At 41.4% G+C, this 16636-nt stretch overlaps 3 protein-coding genes across 9 annotated transcripts in view; 1 reads left to right on the top strand and 2 right to left on the bottom strand.

Moving 5' to 3' along the window:
• bcl9l (bcl9 like) overlaps window positions 1–5727 on the bottom strand; it is a 28932-nt gene extending 23205 nt beyond the window's left edge. Inside the window, 1 exon segment of the mRNA XM_061782406.1 lies at window positions 5587–5727. The gene's annotated coding sequence lies outside the window, so the exon portion shown is untranslated.
• Window positions 5728–5806: 79 nt separating this feature from the next.
• Window positions 5807–14908, top strand: LOC133482355 (V-set and immunoglobulin domain-containing protein 10-like 2). Of its 4 annotated transcripts, none has more exons than XR_009789765.1 (4): window positions 5807–5938; window positions 9082–9200; window positions 10648–13854; window positions 14507–14908. XR_009789765.1 is itself a non-coding variant. In XM_061782413.1 (4 exons), the coding sequence occupies exons 3-4, from the start codon at window positions 13510–13512 to the stop codon at window positions 14866–14868; spliced, it is 426 nt and encodes a 141-aa protein (XP_061638397.1). In that variant the 5' UTR covers window positions 5807–5938; window positions 9082–9200; window positions 10648–13509; the 3' UTR covers window positions 14869–14908. The 4 variants fall into 4 exon arrangements, 2 of the variants coding, with proteins under 2 accessions (XP_061638397.1, XP_061638398.1); XM_061782413.1 differs by having other exon boundaries at window positions 10648–13573; XM_061782414.1 differs by lacking the exon at window positions 9082–9200 and having other exon boundaries at window positions 5814–5938; window positions 10648–13573.
• A 743-nt stretch (window positions 14909–15651) lies between these two features.
• Window positions 15652–16636, bottom strand: part of cdon (cell adhesion associated, oncogene regulated) — a 40178-nt gene continuing 39193 nt past the window's right edge. For 3 of the 4 annotated variants that reach the window (XM_061782407.1, XM_061782410.1, XM_061782409.1), the window contains one exon: window positions 15652–16201. In XM_061782407.1, coding sequence (XP_061638391.1) covers window positions 16056–16201 — 146 coding nt within the window. In that variant the 3' untranslated portion in view covers window positions 15652–16055. The remainder of the gene's footprint in view (window positions 16202–16636) is intronic. The other variant, XM_061782411.1, reaches the window with a different exon arrangement.

Here is a 16636-nt window from a genome sequence, read left to right as displayed (position 1 = left end):
AAAAGGAAAAGCAAAACGGACGCAAACTCTGGACAACACCCGTCCATATAGCCGGGACAGTGAGAAAGTTAGAGTAAGCATGTCATTAACAGTATTTATGAAAGTAATTTAATTGCAATAAAGTAATTTAATTACAGTAAATTAGCACCCATTATTTTCTTTATGTTGATTTGACCTAAACTTATGTCAGTGGCCAATCCTTGAATGCCCCCTAGAGGTCATTGATGCGTTAACTTTTGTCTAAAATACCAGAGAATAAGTTAGATACTTAAGTATACAAGTACAGTATAAACAATAAATGAACAAGTCATGTAAACAGACACATTTCTCCATCTTGTCATCGGATCGGTGATCGTTTTTTTTTTTTTTTAAACTTGCCGATCAGTGATCGGCCCCAAAAATCCTGATTTGTGTAAAGCCTACTCCCTACCGAGGCTAAATATGGCTCCTCCCCGACATGCAAAGGTGAATTTGTAAATAGCGAACCACAAATAGGTGCAAGTTCACTGCACACTCTATAAGAGAAGTAAACACACACTGCAAGTTGTTTTCCCCTTTGCATATGTGGAACCTCTCACATTTAATAGATCATTTAAGATGTTAAAAATCAATACATGTGTACCAGGCTATAGCCAAGGCTCGGTCGGTATCAAAACAAGGAAGTAGCGGTTGGTGTTTGCATGGCGGGTCAACGGTCGCATCCTTTGTAAGGCGTGCTTGGAGGTCTGCCAACTAGAGCAAGGCAATGTCTGAAAATGCAGCAGCATCATCATCATCAGAGAGCAGGCCGATAGGAAGAAAACAAACATCCCCCCTCAGCTTCACAGACACATTCGTGACACTTTTTTTGCAACTTTTTAATTGTCTGCTTTCAGGATGAACACCTCCCACTCCCATCGCCACCGTTAATTTGATGAGCTACCAGCCGGCTGTTTGCCGTCACAGCTGGAGAATTTCATTTCCGTTCGGCGAACCGTGTTTGGCGAACCAACCGTGTGTACAAAAGCGGTGGTGTGGCACAGGAGAGCAGATGGTCACAGCAGCGTCCGCACAACAACAACGACGGGAAGAAAACAACTTCGGACAAGAGTTAAGGGCGCTAACGACGCCAGGTAGCCAATTAGGGCTAAACGGCGTGCTAACATACCTGCCCGTGTCACCTGAAGCCCAGCAGGTCGCCGCGCTGGTTGGTCTGTAAACTAGTGCTAGAGACACGCACAAGCGCATGACTACAACAAACATGTGTTGTTTACTTTGTGTCGGTGCCCTCAAACAAGATGGCAGCACGCCAATGTTGCACACAAATAATTATTTTTTACACTTTCCACCAGGAATGGGCAGACTCCTTCCACTAAGGACCACATACAGAAAAATAGACAGTGGATTACACGTTGTGTTTATGAAACATGCTTAAAGCAATTCAATATGTTGTATGTCAACATATACTAATCAGTTAAACATTTCAAGAAACAACTCACAGCTTAAATAAAGGGGGGTGGGTCTGTACCTCATCTTGGTGCTTTTGGTGACTATATATATATATATATATATATATATATATATTTAACTTTAAGTTAAAAAATGTCAAGTCTCTTGGAACAAACCTTTTAAAAAATAAAAATAAACAGTGTGGTATCTGTTAACATTTTTTATACATAAGAAAACAATCATGACAAATTTGTATTGAACTTTTTAAAATAAAATCTAAAGAACATTTAGACTTTTAAACTCATATCTTTTAACATTCAACTTGTTAAATTTCTATTGTAATTAACAAAATTGCACGTTCTCTTTCGAACATTTGAACTTTTTCTCATATCCTTTTGATGCAAGTTAGCATTATTGGTAGTTTAGCTTTTTTTGTGTGATGATAACAACTGAGCAGGGAATGGAACTTGCTGCACATAATTGTTTTCAGAAAATAAGGGGGGAAGACTACAAATTCAACAAATAACAAGAGTCCAGGTGCCCTTTGCGGATTAGCATTACCTAGATTACTGAGAACCTACACAAACAAACAAACAAAAAACATATTTAGTAAGCACTTTGCAATTTATTCTTTTTTTTTTCCTGAGACAGTAAGTTAAAAATAACTCCCGCAATTATCCCATTAGGCTAAGGAATGTAATAACAGTAACAGTTAAGTCCTCCTTACACGTACAGTTAAGAATGTTAAAACATTACTTCAAAACATTTCATGATGGCGACAGTTGGACCGTGGAACAGATTATTTATAGTTAGATTAAATTTCTATGACGAAAATTTGAAGGAAAAAAATACAAAATAAATACAAAAATCAAAATACAACTTTTCCTACTTTCTGTGTCAATCAAAAGTGAAAGCTAACATTTCTGTCACAACCCTCATATTGCACCTCATTGGATACATAGTGTTCCTAATATTGGAGTCTGTGTGTGTACAGTACAGTTCAGTCATTTTTTTTTCTTCCTATTCACAGATGCAATTCAATTACATCAAGAATTTACTGACTGTATGTCACAAGCTTTTCCTTTCAAAATCAATTGTAGACCGAAGTTACAGGAAGTTGTGTCCTCCCCACCACTCGTGATCTCACTTGCATATTTCATCTGCACTGACTGCTGTCTCTCCAATTGCAACCAAACAAGGTAAAAACCACTGGATTAAAAATCTAAATGATAGGCCACTTAAACCTCTCTTAGGTTGGATTTATACTGCATGGTTCAAGTTCAACAATTTCGATGAAAATAAAGAAAATCTGCGAGTCACTGACGCTCCCCTAAACATATTTATAATTGCCGATAAGAATAATTTTAAACCTATATATACACCCTAAACTACATTCCAAAAATACTTTATCATTTCCAACTTGTAAAATGTTACAACATTACCCTTGAAAATAAAATGACTTAAAGATGATTTGAGTTTTTCAGCAAATACTTTTGACTTAAGTTCCACGGAAAAATAAATCACAATTGGTGAATTCCCGAATTGTGACTGTGATTAAATATGCCGGGGTTCCCTTTAGCGTAAGCCCCCACCTAGCCGTTGTTTGCTATTCACAAATTCGCTGTTCTGTTTTCAGGGCCAGCCAGTGTCAAGCAACACTGTGTACCGTAGCTGTGCCAGTGGTCAGCTCAGGTCAGGTCAGGTCAGGTCAGGTCAGGTCAGGTCAGGTCAGGGCCAGCAAGGTCTTCTCTGCAGGCCTAAACAGTGACTTACATACTGTATACAAACCTAAATTCTAATATATGTTCCATGAAATTGTATTAATTCACTCCCAACAGTCTATTGTCTTCATTTCATAGCATTGCACTTCCACTGCTTTTATACTACATGTGGATTTTATTTGTCCAATCAGATTTCAGCCTGTGCTGCCATGTCAATCTATCATGCCCAGGGCCTTCAGAATCTGTCACGCTCACCGATGGAAATTAAACTATTGCCGGGAATTGGGGGGGGGGGGGGGGGGGGGGGGGGGGGGATCGGGACAACAGATGACACAAGATGGCAGAAAAGCACTAGCTATGACTATATGAAACTGCTCAACTCGCTTCAACATACTTCCTTGAAACCGAGACGCCACCAATAAACAGTGAATGGTTGAATTTTTCAACAAATAAAAGAGCAATGGTCCCCCCCCAAAAAAAAAAATCTGTGAAATTCACGAATACCAAACCACAAATATGCGCCTGTTCATTCATTGTATTAGCAATGGGACTGTTTATTCAACCAACTCGATTTCATATTTGTTTCACAGAGCCAGAGTGCTGGTCCTCGATAACGTCGGCATATTTGCGTACTCTGATTGGTTGGTCAGACCAAAAATCGTTACAGCCAACTTCGACTAGCAAAACATGTCTGTCTGCACAAATTAATTTACTAATTAGCATTTCTGGTGAGTATGAGGTATTTATAAAAAAAAATTTTTTTTATGTTTTTGTCATGTTATTAGCAAAATATTGATTGTGAACTGATCCAGACGATGTCCACGGCACAGTTGTGTACTGTTATATTGTGTTCCTGTATAGAATTGATGGTTTCGATTAGGGCTGTCACTATCAAATATTTGTCTCCATTATTCTATCAATTATCCCATTAATTGATTGAATAGCAGCAGAAAAAAATCGTATGGACTAAAGATTATTGCAAAATCTTTATTTTTTTTTCAGATCACTTTATACTAACAATACTATTATTGTTGTTTATTTGGTATTGTTTAACGATTAGACAAAACCAAATGAACAACAAGTAAGCCATAACACACAAGAGGGAGTGATGTACTCACTAAACCTATTAAAACTGAGAAGTACGTTTTGGGTATTAATTAGTGTGAAGGGTCACTAGTTTGATATACACTGCACTTGCTTCAGGTTCAATTGCAGGTTATTCATACCACTGCTAAAAAAAAAAAAAAAAAGTAATTTTCAGTAAATTAAACTTTTTTTAAAAAAATCTGAGAATATGTACTGTTGACAGGCTGAAATCAGAGGACTTGGACAATTTTAAGTTAAACCATAGGTCTTAACGATTCATCCATTAGCCAAACAGTTGCCGATTAATTTGATGATGGAGTTGTTGTCGATTAATCAATTAATTGTGACACCTCTAGTTTCTATCGTTGTAACGTGATCGTGGTGGTATTACGAAATGAATTTAGTCGGGTAAATCCTCACCGAAGGCCCAGAAGCGAATGCACTGGCCGCCAATGCGCTCAGCGAGACAATTCGGATCAAGTTGCAAACTCAGTTAGTGGGCTAAATATAGCTAGCCGGGATATGGGAGCTACAACACGCAGGCTGTGTTGTGCGTGTGCGCGCACTTACAACTGTAGCAGCAGCGTTATGGCAACCATACATGCAACAGGCTGCTGGCTTGTTGTCACCGTGGACTAAAACGCCACCAAAACACACGCACGGCGGGGAAGACGAGCAAGCACGCAACACCGGTTCTCACTCGCCAGGCTGCGTGTTAACATTTTTTTTTTTTTTTTTTTTTTTATGGTTTAATGTTCTAATTTGACGACTCTCTCAAATAACACGAGTTCTCGGCACCAGCATGAAGTGAAATCAAGAAAAAATGTAAAGTTATATAGCGTTAAAATGTGACAATGAGTCACGGTGTGAGAGATAATATGTCAAGTCACCGCATGCCCACACCGGCTCTGCGTGGATGTGACAGCCCCCTGTCACCTCACACGGCTCGGCGTAGCTGCACCGCCGCTTCCGCCGTCTCCCCCATTAGCGAGCCCACAAGCTAATACGAAGCAGCGGGTACGGAGCACGGAGCGGCTTATGGCATCCGCCAGACTAGGCGTGAAGTCAGGGGACAGACTCTTCGGTTGAGAGGGTGTGTGGGGCTTCATTTTCAGGGGACGCGAGCCGGTGACATGGAAGCCCACTCCGGCGAGCTGGATGCGTCAGAAGCTAACTGAGCTAGCAAGCTAATTGACGTCCGCACTAGCTAACTCAACTTTTTTTTTGTCAACCACTACCGCACATTTAATTCAATAAATCAAAACAAAAAAAGCGGAGTTTTCACATAAATTAGACAGTCGTGCGTGTGTGTGTGTGTAACGCTATTGGTAAAACATGCGGCTTACTCTACCCCATCTGGCTGCTGTGCGACACCCGAGGAGGAAGAGGAGGCCGACGTCACGGGCCGACATTCCCCGGGGGTGAAAGCCGCCAACAGCGCTCGCTCAGCCGGCTCGCGTAGCAGCCGCAGTCGCTTCCCTGGTCGCTGGAGTGGAGAGCGGAAGGAGGAGGGGGGGGGGGAGGGCGCACGGGAGTCTCTCGCCCACCGCGGCGGTGCCTCAAGCTAGCAAAGCGCGGCTCGTCTCGCTGGAAGTTTGGGCTGAAATCCGGAGACGCGTCGCCTCGCCGCGGTTCACGACTCCCGAGCAGGACGAGTCGCTATCGAGGAGCTGACAATCATGAGAGTGTCCACACGGGCATCCGTAAGTCACTGACGAGTGTCATTGCGTGGACTTCCCACAGTGACACTCTCGGGACACTTCATTAGGTACACCCGCGCTTGTCTTGCAAACTACGGTTGCTTTCCCCCCCCCTACCTTTAATTTAGCCAATGCACATATTTTGAGAAATCTTAAAACACACCACCAAACAAGAATCACAGAAAAAGTAAATCGACCGAAGTACGATTTCCTCTCAATTTACTAATAAAGATCCTTAGTGTGAAATTTGGTCCTGTAAAGTTATTTTTCTGTTGTATGAGTGGCAACAGGTTGGATGCCCAGGTTCATTGTTCCATCTGCCATCTAGTGGAAAAGTATTTAATTGTTCTGCCTGTCACTGTATGTCGCTGGCATAGATAGATGAACAGAGAGACATTATTTGCATTTAATTGGATAATGCCTACTTTTGAGTTCAAGGGCCATTTTTTTTTTTAAAGGGCATATGAGACAGGTCACTCGTAAACTGGAAGAAAAACATTTCTGAATTTAATCATGTAAACAGACATAATGTTCTCCTCTTCTCCCCCCAAAAATAATATACATCAGTTTATGTACACGTTCGAATTAAATACATTCAAGACACTTTTTTTCAGTGTAGATTAAAAGAGGTGAAATGCGTACATAAAATTGTTTATTTTGATTAATGAGTCAATAAATTATATATATCTATATATATATAATTAAAATGTGTATGTAAAATACTTGAATTTAATAATAAAATAACAATCCGTGCTTATTTTAATGTACTATTTCTATTTAAAAGTAATTATAATAAATCAACCCATTATTTCATAATATAATAATGTGTGTGCCATTTTACTAATATTTTTATTTCAGTATTTACTATAAATATGTTAACAGAATATTGAATGAGATAAATGAAAAGCAAGTTAGTCAGCACTTATATTCATATGTATACCATTTGAATGGACTCATTTTAGGGGAAAACAGCTAAATTGATGCAACAAATATTACAGGGAGAAAATGGCTGAATTAATTAAGTATTACTGGGCTCTAAATAAAGTAATTGCTCTGTCGGCCTGATTAAAGAATGGAGTTGGCCGTATGCCATGCCCATCCTTGGTCTAATGTAAGCCGTAGCAACAGTTGTGATAATAATGCTCACCTTTGATTGACACTCTCAGATAAGTAGTCATTTAGCAATGTGTTTATTATTATTACTGAGGTTCGCGAGGGCTGCGCTGCATCACGTGGAGAGCTAAACATGTTCATGAAAATATTACAAGCAGCTGTTTTGTGTGATGTAGCGTCGTCGTACATCACCACAATAGCAAACATATTGGCAAATCAATACATGAATGGTTTTCTTTATTATTCCAAAATAGATGATTGTTTTCCCTCATCATGACAAATTTGGATTTTTTTTTTAAAATGAAGGCAAATTTATACAGTGCGGTAAATAAAGCATTAATATATAGATATACATTTATGTTCCTTGTATTTTTATGTTGTATTACCTCCATTTTACTGTTTGATTGTGGCGTGTTGCCTCTTCTGAAAGGCGTCAATAGATAGGTAGATGCCCCTCAGCAGCAAGATGAAGATTGCCTGGAGGCAGATATTTTAATCATATTTAGATCATAAACATCCATGCGCGTCTATCACTTTTCCCGCTGGTATGCGGCGAGCACCAATTAGAGTCAGGGAATGAGAGGAGGATGGGGCACCACGATTTTTTTTTTTAGGAGGGGGGGGGGGGGGGGGGGGGTGAAGAAAATGAAAAGAACGACGGAAGGTCAGGAGAATGCATGGCAGCAGAGGATGAGAGAGTGAAGTCATGTTGTCATGGAAACTGGCACGGATGTGAGGAGACAAAACAAGAATGTCAGTGGGGCTCGCTGCGGGAAATAAACGCAGAGGTGCGTCCGCTCGGGTGGATGTCCATTCAAACAACACGCTTTGTGTCGAAAACAAAGCTAGCCGCAGCCACTCCTCCAATCATTTCATCGATTCATTTTTCATAGTGCTTGCTGAGTTTAGTGGAGAAAAGCGGCGTGCGTACACCCCGGACTGGTCGTCCACCGGCCAATTGCAGGGCGCCGCCACACTCACGTTCAAACCAATGTAGTCACGACCTAAGTTGCATGTTTCTGGAATGTGGGAGGAAGCTAGCACAGTCCATTTGTTCGGTATGGTTCAGTTGTATTTAACTTTGAAGTTCATGAAGACATTGCATCTTTTCGACCTGTTTGTTTAACCGAAAAATTATGTCTACAATTTGTATTTAACTTAGTAATGTTGAAACTGTGCATAATGTACAGTGGATTACAAAAGGTTTTGTTGGGGCGTACTCGGTGTGTAAGAATGTTGAAGTGTCGTCGAAGTGAGTGTTGGCGACAGATGATGATGAGGATGATGAAGCTGATGGTTTCCATGGGGACACGCTCTGCCCTTCTGCTTCACTCACCTGCAGAAACATCTCTGTTCACTTTCTGTGTGTACAGTGCTGCATAATTTATGCTTGCCATTTTTCCCGGTATTACCAGTGACAATTTGTATTCTTACGCCGCATTCGTAGATGTCGACTGCTGTGACGGGTTAGTGTCAACCAGCCTCCACATTTTCAGGGATTATTTTCCTGTTGCCGAGCAAGAAATCACTTCATTTTTTTGCAGGTGGACAGACACAAGTTTATGGGCCTCGCACAATAAAACCTAAGCTAAACAGGTTTTCTCTCTCTCTCTCTCAAATTGACAAAATAAATTTAAAAAAAAAAAGAAAGAAAAAAAACTAAGCAGTGTCCATAGGTTTTGCTGCAGAAAACGCATGTGGCCACTAGATGGCAGTAGTGTTTCTCTTTGCAGCACAGGACACAGCAGTGGAAGTGGCTCTTGACTGAGTTGACTTTCCGACTTTACCATTGCTTCTTTCGACTTTAGACCTCTTTCTGGTTTTCGTGTCGGTTACGGTGTATGACTAGTCACGTGCATCTGAAACAGGTAGCATGAGTGACTTCTTGTCAAAATAATAATCATCCCAATTGACTTTTTCAATTGTCGGAAAGACTTAGAGGTTTTATGACATGGTCGTTTCACCCCAGGCACAGAATATTTACATGATTTTTTTTTTTTCTATTCCCTTTTCAATATTCATTCCATTACAAGCCTCCTCCTTCCTCCATCCTACGCGTCCCACAGTGTGCTGCCGAAAGGCTGGCGTGCAGATGTTGCCGCAAGAACTCTTGTAAAAATGTGGAAATTAGACTTCAAATCGAATCACCAAGGTGTGACACCAAAGCCTGCAGAGACAATCGGCCCGCCGTCCAACTGTCTGACTAATTACCAAATAAACTAATGCGCAACTTGCTCACGCTGAAATGCGCAAAAGAGCTACTTGGCTCACTAAGTCACTAAATCCCTCACTAACTTTCTAGCTCACTCCCAAACCCAAACTAATGCACGAACATATTAAGTCACTCAACACCATAATTATCTCTACATGTGTACAATTATTTCACAGACTAACTCACTCCCTTCTTATTCACTCATTCCTTCGATATCTTACTCATTCAATAACTCAGTAACTCACTCGCTAACTCCAGCTGACTCCCTAAATAATACACTAAAAACACAAACTTTTTAACTAATTAACTAACTCGTTCACTCACTCAGTAACTCATTAACTCGCTAATTCTGACTCACAAACTAATTCACCCAGAAATGAACTGGCTCACTAACTCATTGACTAACTCATGAACTAACTCACCACCTCGCACCCTCACTCATTCCATAACGTACTCAGTCGCTAACTCCAGCTGTCACAAACTACTTCCCACCAAAAAAAAAAAAACCCACTAACTTATTAACTAAATCATCACTCAATCAATAACTCCTTTGCTCACTTGCTAATTGTAACTCACACAAAACACACTAACTGGCTCACTAATTGTTTGACTAACTCATCAACTTACAAACGCAAACTAATGCGGCACATAACAATGTTAATAACTCACTCAGTCAAGAACTTTCAACTCTTTCAGTCACTTAGTCACTAACTCCTCTAATCTTTTTTGAGGAGTTAGCAGTTTCACTAACTCACTCTGGAGCTAACTAGCCAGTGAAGCCCGCAGAGGCAAACTTGGGGCTCGCTCGCCATCGATCAAACACGTTGTCCCGTGAGCCGGCGCTTCTGGCGGCGGGCGGGCGTCCACATCTGGAGCCGCCACAAGTTTCTCGTTAAACGTGCGAGGAGGCCGCAGGGAGGCTGGGAAGGCGGGGCCGTCCCGCAACCGCAAACACACACCATCTCACACATTCACACCCACACAAACTCACATATACAAACGCGCACACACACACACACTCTCAGGGCCATACACGTACACTTTCATGCGCGTACACACACACACACACACTCAGAAACACACACAAATACAATTTCACACATACTGTCATATGCACGCACATTCAGACACGCACACACTCACTCAAAAACACTCTTAGACACACACTTTCGCATAGATATGCATGCACTCTCGCACGTACTCTCAGGCATGCACGCTGCGACTCTCTCGTGCGCATACAAACTAACCCATTCAAGTTGTTTGTTTAATTTGTTTGTGTGTGAGGATCTACACGGAGATATACTGTGTGCCCCCGCCCCCTCCGTTTCTATGTAATTGATCCCAGACTGGACATTGGCATTCATATCTTCCTGACTTTATCTTCCAGACAAGACTTCTACTGGTTCCAGATGCCGGCACCACTCATGAGAATTTATGAGTTCAAGTTAGATTTCTGGCAGACAAAAAAAAAAAAAAAAAAAGAAAATGTTTAATGTCTTGAATGTCTAAAAGAAGCTGGAAGCGAGACAAGAAGAAGCTGACACAAGCAGAGGTAGACTACATACCTAGAAACTTTACTGTCTGAACTGTTTGTATTATTCCAAAAGCAGCAAACAACAAAAAATGTTTGTCGTTTATCATAAAACTTCACAACTGAAATAAAATATTATGTCTTCAGCAGATGTCGCAACATAAATCAAAATAATTCACATGATTTCTTCGCGTCGCACGCTCGCTTGTTGCTAGGCAGAAATTGTAGGGCTTTCAGCTTCACTGCTCAAGTTTGGCTGCTTCAATGACAAACTGGTGCAAAGACAAAGTCGGATACATTATTTGGCCAACTACATCGCTGTTCCTTATTAAATATTGAATCCAAAAACTGTATGTGGTGAAGGCATTTTCCCAAATAGTCGCTAACTAACTTACTCGGTGTCATATCATTTAAAGAAGTGCATATCTACGTATGGGGACCAACGCACACGGCGTGTATGTTGAATTGGTGTTAGGATTACGAGGGCACTCTTGGGAAATATTTCTCCACTGTAAAGTTTGTGAAACCCTGATTTACATCACTGCCGGCGCCAAAACGGGCACACTTGACCTTGCCCCGTGCCTTTTACCATACAGGTGGTTGCCTGCCTGGTGCAGTAATGTGTTGCGCAGATACAGTCAGATTCAGCTATGAGTGTCTTCTCTTTCATCTGCTGCCAAAAACAAAAGCGTCCGCTTTGAGCCAGACGGATGCACTCGGTGGGGAGCGCCTGAAAGCTTTTACGGGGGCCCCGGCAAGCTTGTTGCTACCCCATCCCCTGCCGAGACCCCCCGAGTGAGTCACTGAGTCGGTCAACGAAGAGTTAGCGTGTTATTCAGGATTTGGGACTTTGTGAGTGAGCTAGTGTGTTGGAGAGTGCGCATGTGTGCGAGCCAATTCGAGATTTGTCATTAGAGAATTAGAGAGGTATTTAGTTAGCGAGTGAGTGAGAGAGGAGTAAGTTGGCGAGTAACTTCATGTTAGAAGTTAGAGAGTGTACGTGCAGGCAAAATAGTTTTGGAATTAGTAAGTTAGTGAGTGAATCAGTATTAGTTAGTTCGAATGAGTGACTTGAGTGAACACTCTTGTTAGCACGTTAGGGTGTAAGTTGAAATGTGTGACTTGAGGGAGTTAGTTGGTTAGTGAGTGAGAAAGTACCTTAGCGCGTTTGTTAGGATTTGTAGCATGGCGAGTGAGTGAGTTGATGAGTGAGTTAGTTAGTTAGTGATAGGGTTAGATTTTGTGAGTGAGTTAATTGGTACGTCAAAAGTGCGTTGATTTCTGAGTTAGTGTATCAGAGAGTTAGTTGGTCATATAGTTATGGAGTGAGTTAGTCTGTTGAGCTAGTGAGTTACTCATTGATTTGTTTGTGTGCTATAGTCCGTTAGTCAAGGCAAAAAATGCTCAATTGAATCAGCAGAAATAAATCCTTTTGTCTGAAAAACAAATATGGGAATATTTTATGAAGATAAATGGTGACATTTCATCAGCGAGTAGCGAAGCCCATTAAATAACAGATAAATAAGCCTTCATTCCAAACTCTTATTGGCTATAAATAAGAGATACGACTATTGATTGAATGAATTGCAAACGATCTCGAGACGTGTGTAACTGTTCCTGCGTCAGAAGCGTCAAAGCCAAAACTGCTCGAATGCCAAAGAAAAACGTTTGCAAATGCCTGCTGTTGGTTTGTGTTGACTTTATGCAAACGAGCCCGAAATTAGTTCACATCTGGACCTCATTTCAACGAGTGACATAGAATAACGATCAATGAGCCGGTGTTAACTGATGATGAATTTGCAAAACAACACATTTGTTGTTTGTTCTCTACGGCTGATGTCTTCATTAGGCAAATTCGACGCAGCAGTCCTGATGCGTACCAATAAAACAACATTTTTCCTTCCTTTTTGGGCAACATCGTACAGAACAGATGAAACTGATTTAACAAGCGAATGTGGCCTGAAACTTAAGACTCAATCACATCGCGTATTGTCTTGAATCTTGGGTTCAACCAGTGCAATTCATGGAATATCAATGCCAGTTTTGGATCCATTGTTGACATCCTACTACCTGTCGTTTCCTGCTTCCCCACCAACCTGCTGTTTGCAGCTGGGAAGCTTCTGCGCCACTTCAGGGACCACACATCATGATTAGTACTTTTATTAGTCATTGTGCCTTTCGGGGTACAAAGCTTTTCATAGGGGTGGTATCCTTCATTGTTTCTGCTTTCCCACCTTTGGCACTCAACGTGAGCGTCTCTGGGACGCTGGTTCACTGATTTGGAAAGATTTTTGTTCTTTCCCACAGGAAGTAATGGAAATCGAAATCATCTGTTACGGGCCATCTTAAAAGTTTGATTAACTGTTCAGGTAGGAGTTTAAGTCACACTTTAACGTTCTTAATTTTCACACAAGTGTCGATGAGACTCAGGGTTCTATTTCCGTAGCCCGCGCACTCGCGACGGAACGCAAATTCCGGCGTATGCTGATTTTCGTGCAAGGGCAAGGCTCGCTGTCTGCACCAAGAGGCAATGCATTATGGGAAAATAGTCTTTCCCACTCTGACGATAATAAAACATGCAAGAGTTGATTTGAATAAAACATGAGCCATCCTGACATTTGACACCCTCGTGACCGACCTGCAAGCACTGCTAAATATTTGATCGCGGAGCTCAACAAAATCAGCAGCAAAGAGAAATTGTGACCACGCCGTGACAGCATGTTCCGGATGTTTCCTCTCGTCTTCCTGCCGACCTCCTGGATTCTGCTTCTTCCTCTCCGAGGTGAGCACTCGACTGACTTCACAAAGGTCTGGCATACCTTTTGGTCTAAATGAGAAACCTCCTCCAAAGTGATCAAATTTGCATGCATCCAACGGGCCCGAGGCAGACGAACTGTCACATTCCGGGCAAACTGTGAGGTCTCTTCGCCAAGATACTTATTAACATCTGACTCAACTCATTTTCTCTGAAATTGCATGTGAACGAGAGTGAGAAAATATATCCCAGCGTGTCAGCAATACCCAGAAACAACAAGAGAGCCCTGCCACCAAGAGCAAAATAATGTGAGCAATTTACATCCCTCTAAAACATTTTTTTAGAATTGCCTAGAGTGAAAATTAAAACCTAAATATACCTCAAACTATGATCCCAAATATTTACTGTCATATCATTTCAAACCCATTGCACTTCAAAATAAATGGCTTAAACATGATTTGATTTAGGAAAAATGCCGCAGAAGTGCAAAAAGTCTACGCAACTTCCACTAACAACCCAAGCTAAACTTAGCTCCGCTAATCAAAAACACTGAGCTCAAAGTGCATATACTCTTGCAATTAAGTGCCTTAACAAATCTAACATAAGCGTCAAAGTCAATTTAGCGTATTCTACAAAGCTAACATGCATATTTTTGTAACAATTTAGAGTATTTTAACATAGACATTTTTATAATCAAAGGAAATTTGGTCTTCACTGAACCCAAAATACACATTTCTTCGTCAAAGGCAATTTTAGTCTCGACAAACCTAACGTAAGTTTTTGTAAATGCCAAAGATATTTCAGTCTTCAACGAACCTAACCTGCATTTTCCTTAACATCGAAGACCACTGATTTTTTTTATTTTTTTTTTTCCCACAAACTCAACTTATGGGTTTTCATAAATATTAAAGACAGTTTCCAGTCAGTATAACTTAGCAGCGGCATTCCTGTGCCTTTAAGCTTTGGATCTGTTCGACGCAGAGGAAGTGGAGTACCTGAGCTTCAACGTGAGCGCGACCACGGGGGGCTCGGTCCGCTTGGACTGCGGCGCCGACCCGCCGTCCGTCTTCATCTGGGGCTTCACCAGAGCCGGTTCGGACAGCAGCGTGGCTCTGGCCTACGACTACGGCCGCGGTCCCAAGCTGCAGGCTCTACCGGGTGGCGCGGGCCGCATACGCGTGCCCGCCAACACCTCCGCCCTGGTGGTCGATGAAGTGCGGCGGGAGGTGGAGGGCACGTACACCTGCCAGGCCTTGTACCACGCGGGCCGCGCAGACAGGGTGACCTTCTACTACACCCGGCTAGACGTGGAGGACGACTGATAGCGACATCACGCTGATGCAATAAACTCATTAAAGTGTCGATCGCTCTCTAACTCTGTGAATCACTCACTTATTTACTCTTAACTCTACCTAACACATGCACTAACTCTTCATCACACTCATTCAGTAAATCTTAACTCACTCACTCGGTAACAAACATACTCGGACACTCTTACTCATGAACTCACTGATTCTAACGAATTCATGAACTCATTTAGTCTTAACTCACCAACTAACTTACTTAATGGCTAACTCTCGAAATCAACCACGCACTCGTTTGTCCACAATTGCTTAACTCATGAACTAACGCTAACTCACTCACTCACTGACTCATTCACTAATGCACTATGTAACAAACTAACTGACTAACTCACTGATTCATCAACTCATTTACTCTCACTTACAAACTTTACCTAATACACAGTAGCTAAAGAACAAACTCAAAAACTCTTACTAACACAATAACTCACTCGCATAGTCATTTACGCTAACTCACCAACTCTCCCTAACACTCACTACTAGCTAACACGCTTGAATGCTCTTACTCATGAACTTCCTCACTGATTTTAATGGATTCATTTACTCGTGAATTAACTCACTAACTCTGACTGCTTACATGGCTTATTCGTTCACTCATTTCCACTCGCTCACTTATTGAGCAACAAAACAACTCAACTCTTAACACCACAAGTTATGAACTAACTAAGCTATTCACTCACTCACTCACTCACTCACTCACACACACTCCACTGTGTACTGAAATAGGAGGAAGGAGGCCAAAAGTGTGTTGACTTACTCTTCCATATCTTCTCTTTATATTATTACAAAACTTTACAAGTCGCTAAATCTCCAAAACACAAGACAGTTCTCAGGCAAACCAAAAAACAAACAAAACAAAAGCATAAATAATAATATAAAAGACTGACAACTTTGTTCTTTGACACAGATACATTCATATGAAATAATAGTTTACTACTAGAAAAAAATAAATAAGTCATCTAAAGAGTCTTTAGGAGTTTTGTCTCAGTCTGTGGTCGCCGCGACAGTTTGTCGTCCATGTCGCACAAAGTCCTCTCAAAGGTCCGATCGACCGTCTTCTTTCATGTCCTCGGACTGTCCTCTCTCAGGTCCTCTTTGTGACATGGCCACAGTCGCTCCAGCAATCCACCCGCCGTGTCGCAGGAACTTCAGACCTCCTGCAGGCTGGCCTGGATGAGCTCACCTCCGCCGGACATCCAACCGGGCTTTTCGTCACAGTCCGAGTCCGGGAGGCCCAGACTGTCCCAACACAGGACCGGACCGTCCTGATCCACAACATCCAGGTCTTCCTCTGCTGCACGCACAGACACACACACACACAAACAAACAAAACATAAGAACCCGTTTGCAGGTTATAAGGATTTTAAGAAATAGTATCATAAATGAGGCGCTAAAATAAAGTTGGATGTTTATTTGAGCTATTTAGCCTCTGAAGCATCAAGTTAAATATTTTCTTCAGTTTACAAAATGGGAAAACATGTTGGCACATCACTAGCTATGTCAAGGGTCATATTTACCTCCCGCAGATTTGTATAAATTACAATTATTTATTTTACAATTACTCCCCAAAAATTCACATGGGATGTAAAAAAAATAAATAAAATCATCTCTTAGTTTATTATACATTTAGTTCTGTTATACATTTAGTTCAATTAAGTCAAAAAAAACATTATCCTGGCGCTTCAGGGATTAATTAAAAAAAACAAATATAATGAAATAAACTGGAGCT

This window comes from Phyllopteryx taeniolatus, chromosome 8 (assembly GCF_024500385.1).
Source record: "Phyllopteryx taeniolatus isolate TA_2022b chromosome 8, UOR_Ptae_1.2, whole genome shotgun sequence".
NCBI classification, from domain to species: Eukaryota; Metazoa; Chordata; class Actinopteri; order Syngnathiformes; family Syngnathidae; genus Phyllopteryx; species Phyllopteryx taeniolatus.
This window is presented reverse-complemented; position numbering and strand designations above follow the sequence as displayed.

Coding starts and splice junctions, on each gene's coding strand:
- LOC133482355 (XM_061782413.1), top strand. CDS start 13,510: ATGTTCCGGATGTTTCCTCTCGTCTTCCTGCCGACCTCCTGGATTCTG. Junction 13,574..14,506: donor TCTGCTTCTTCCTCTCCGAG/GTGAGCACTCGA, acceptor TGTGCCTTTAAG/CTTTGGATCTGTTCGACGCA.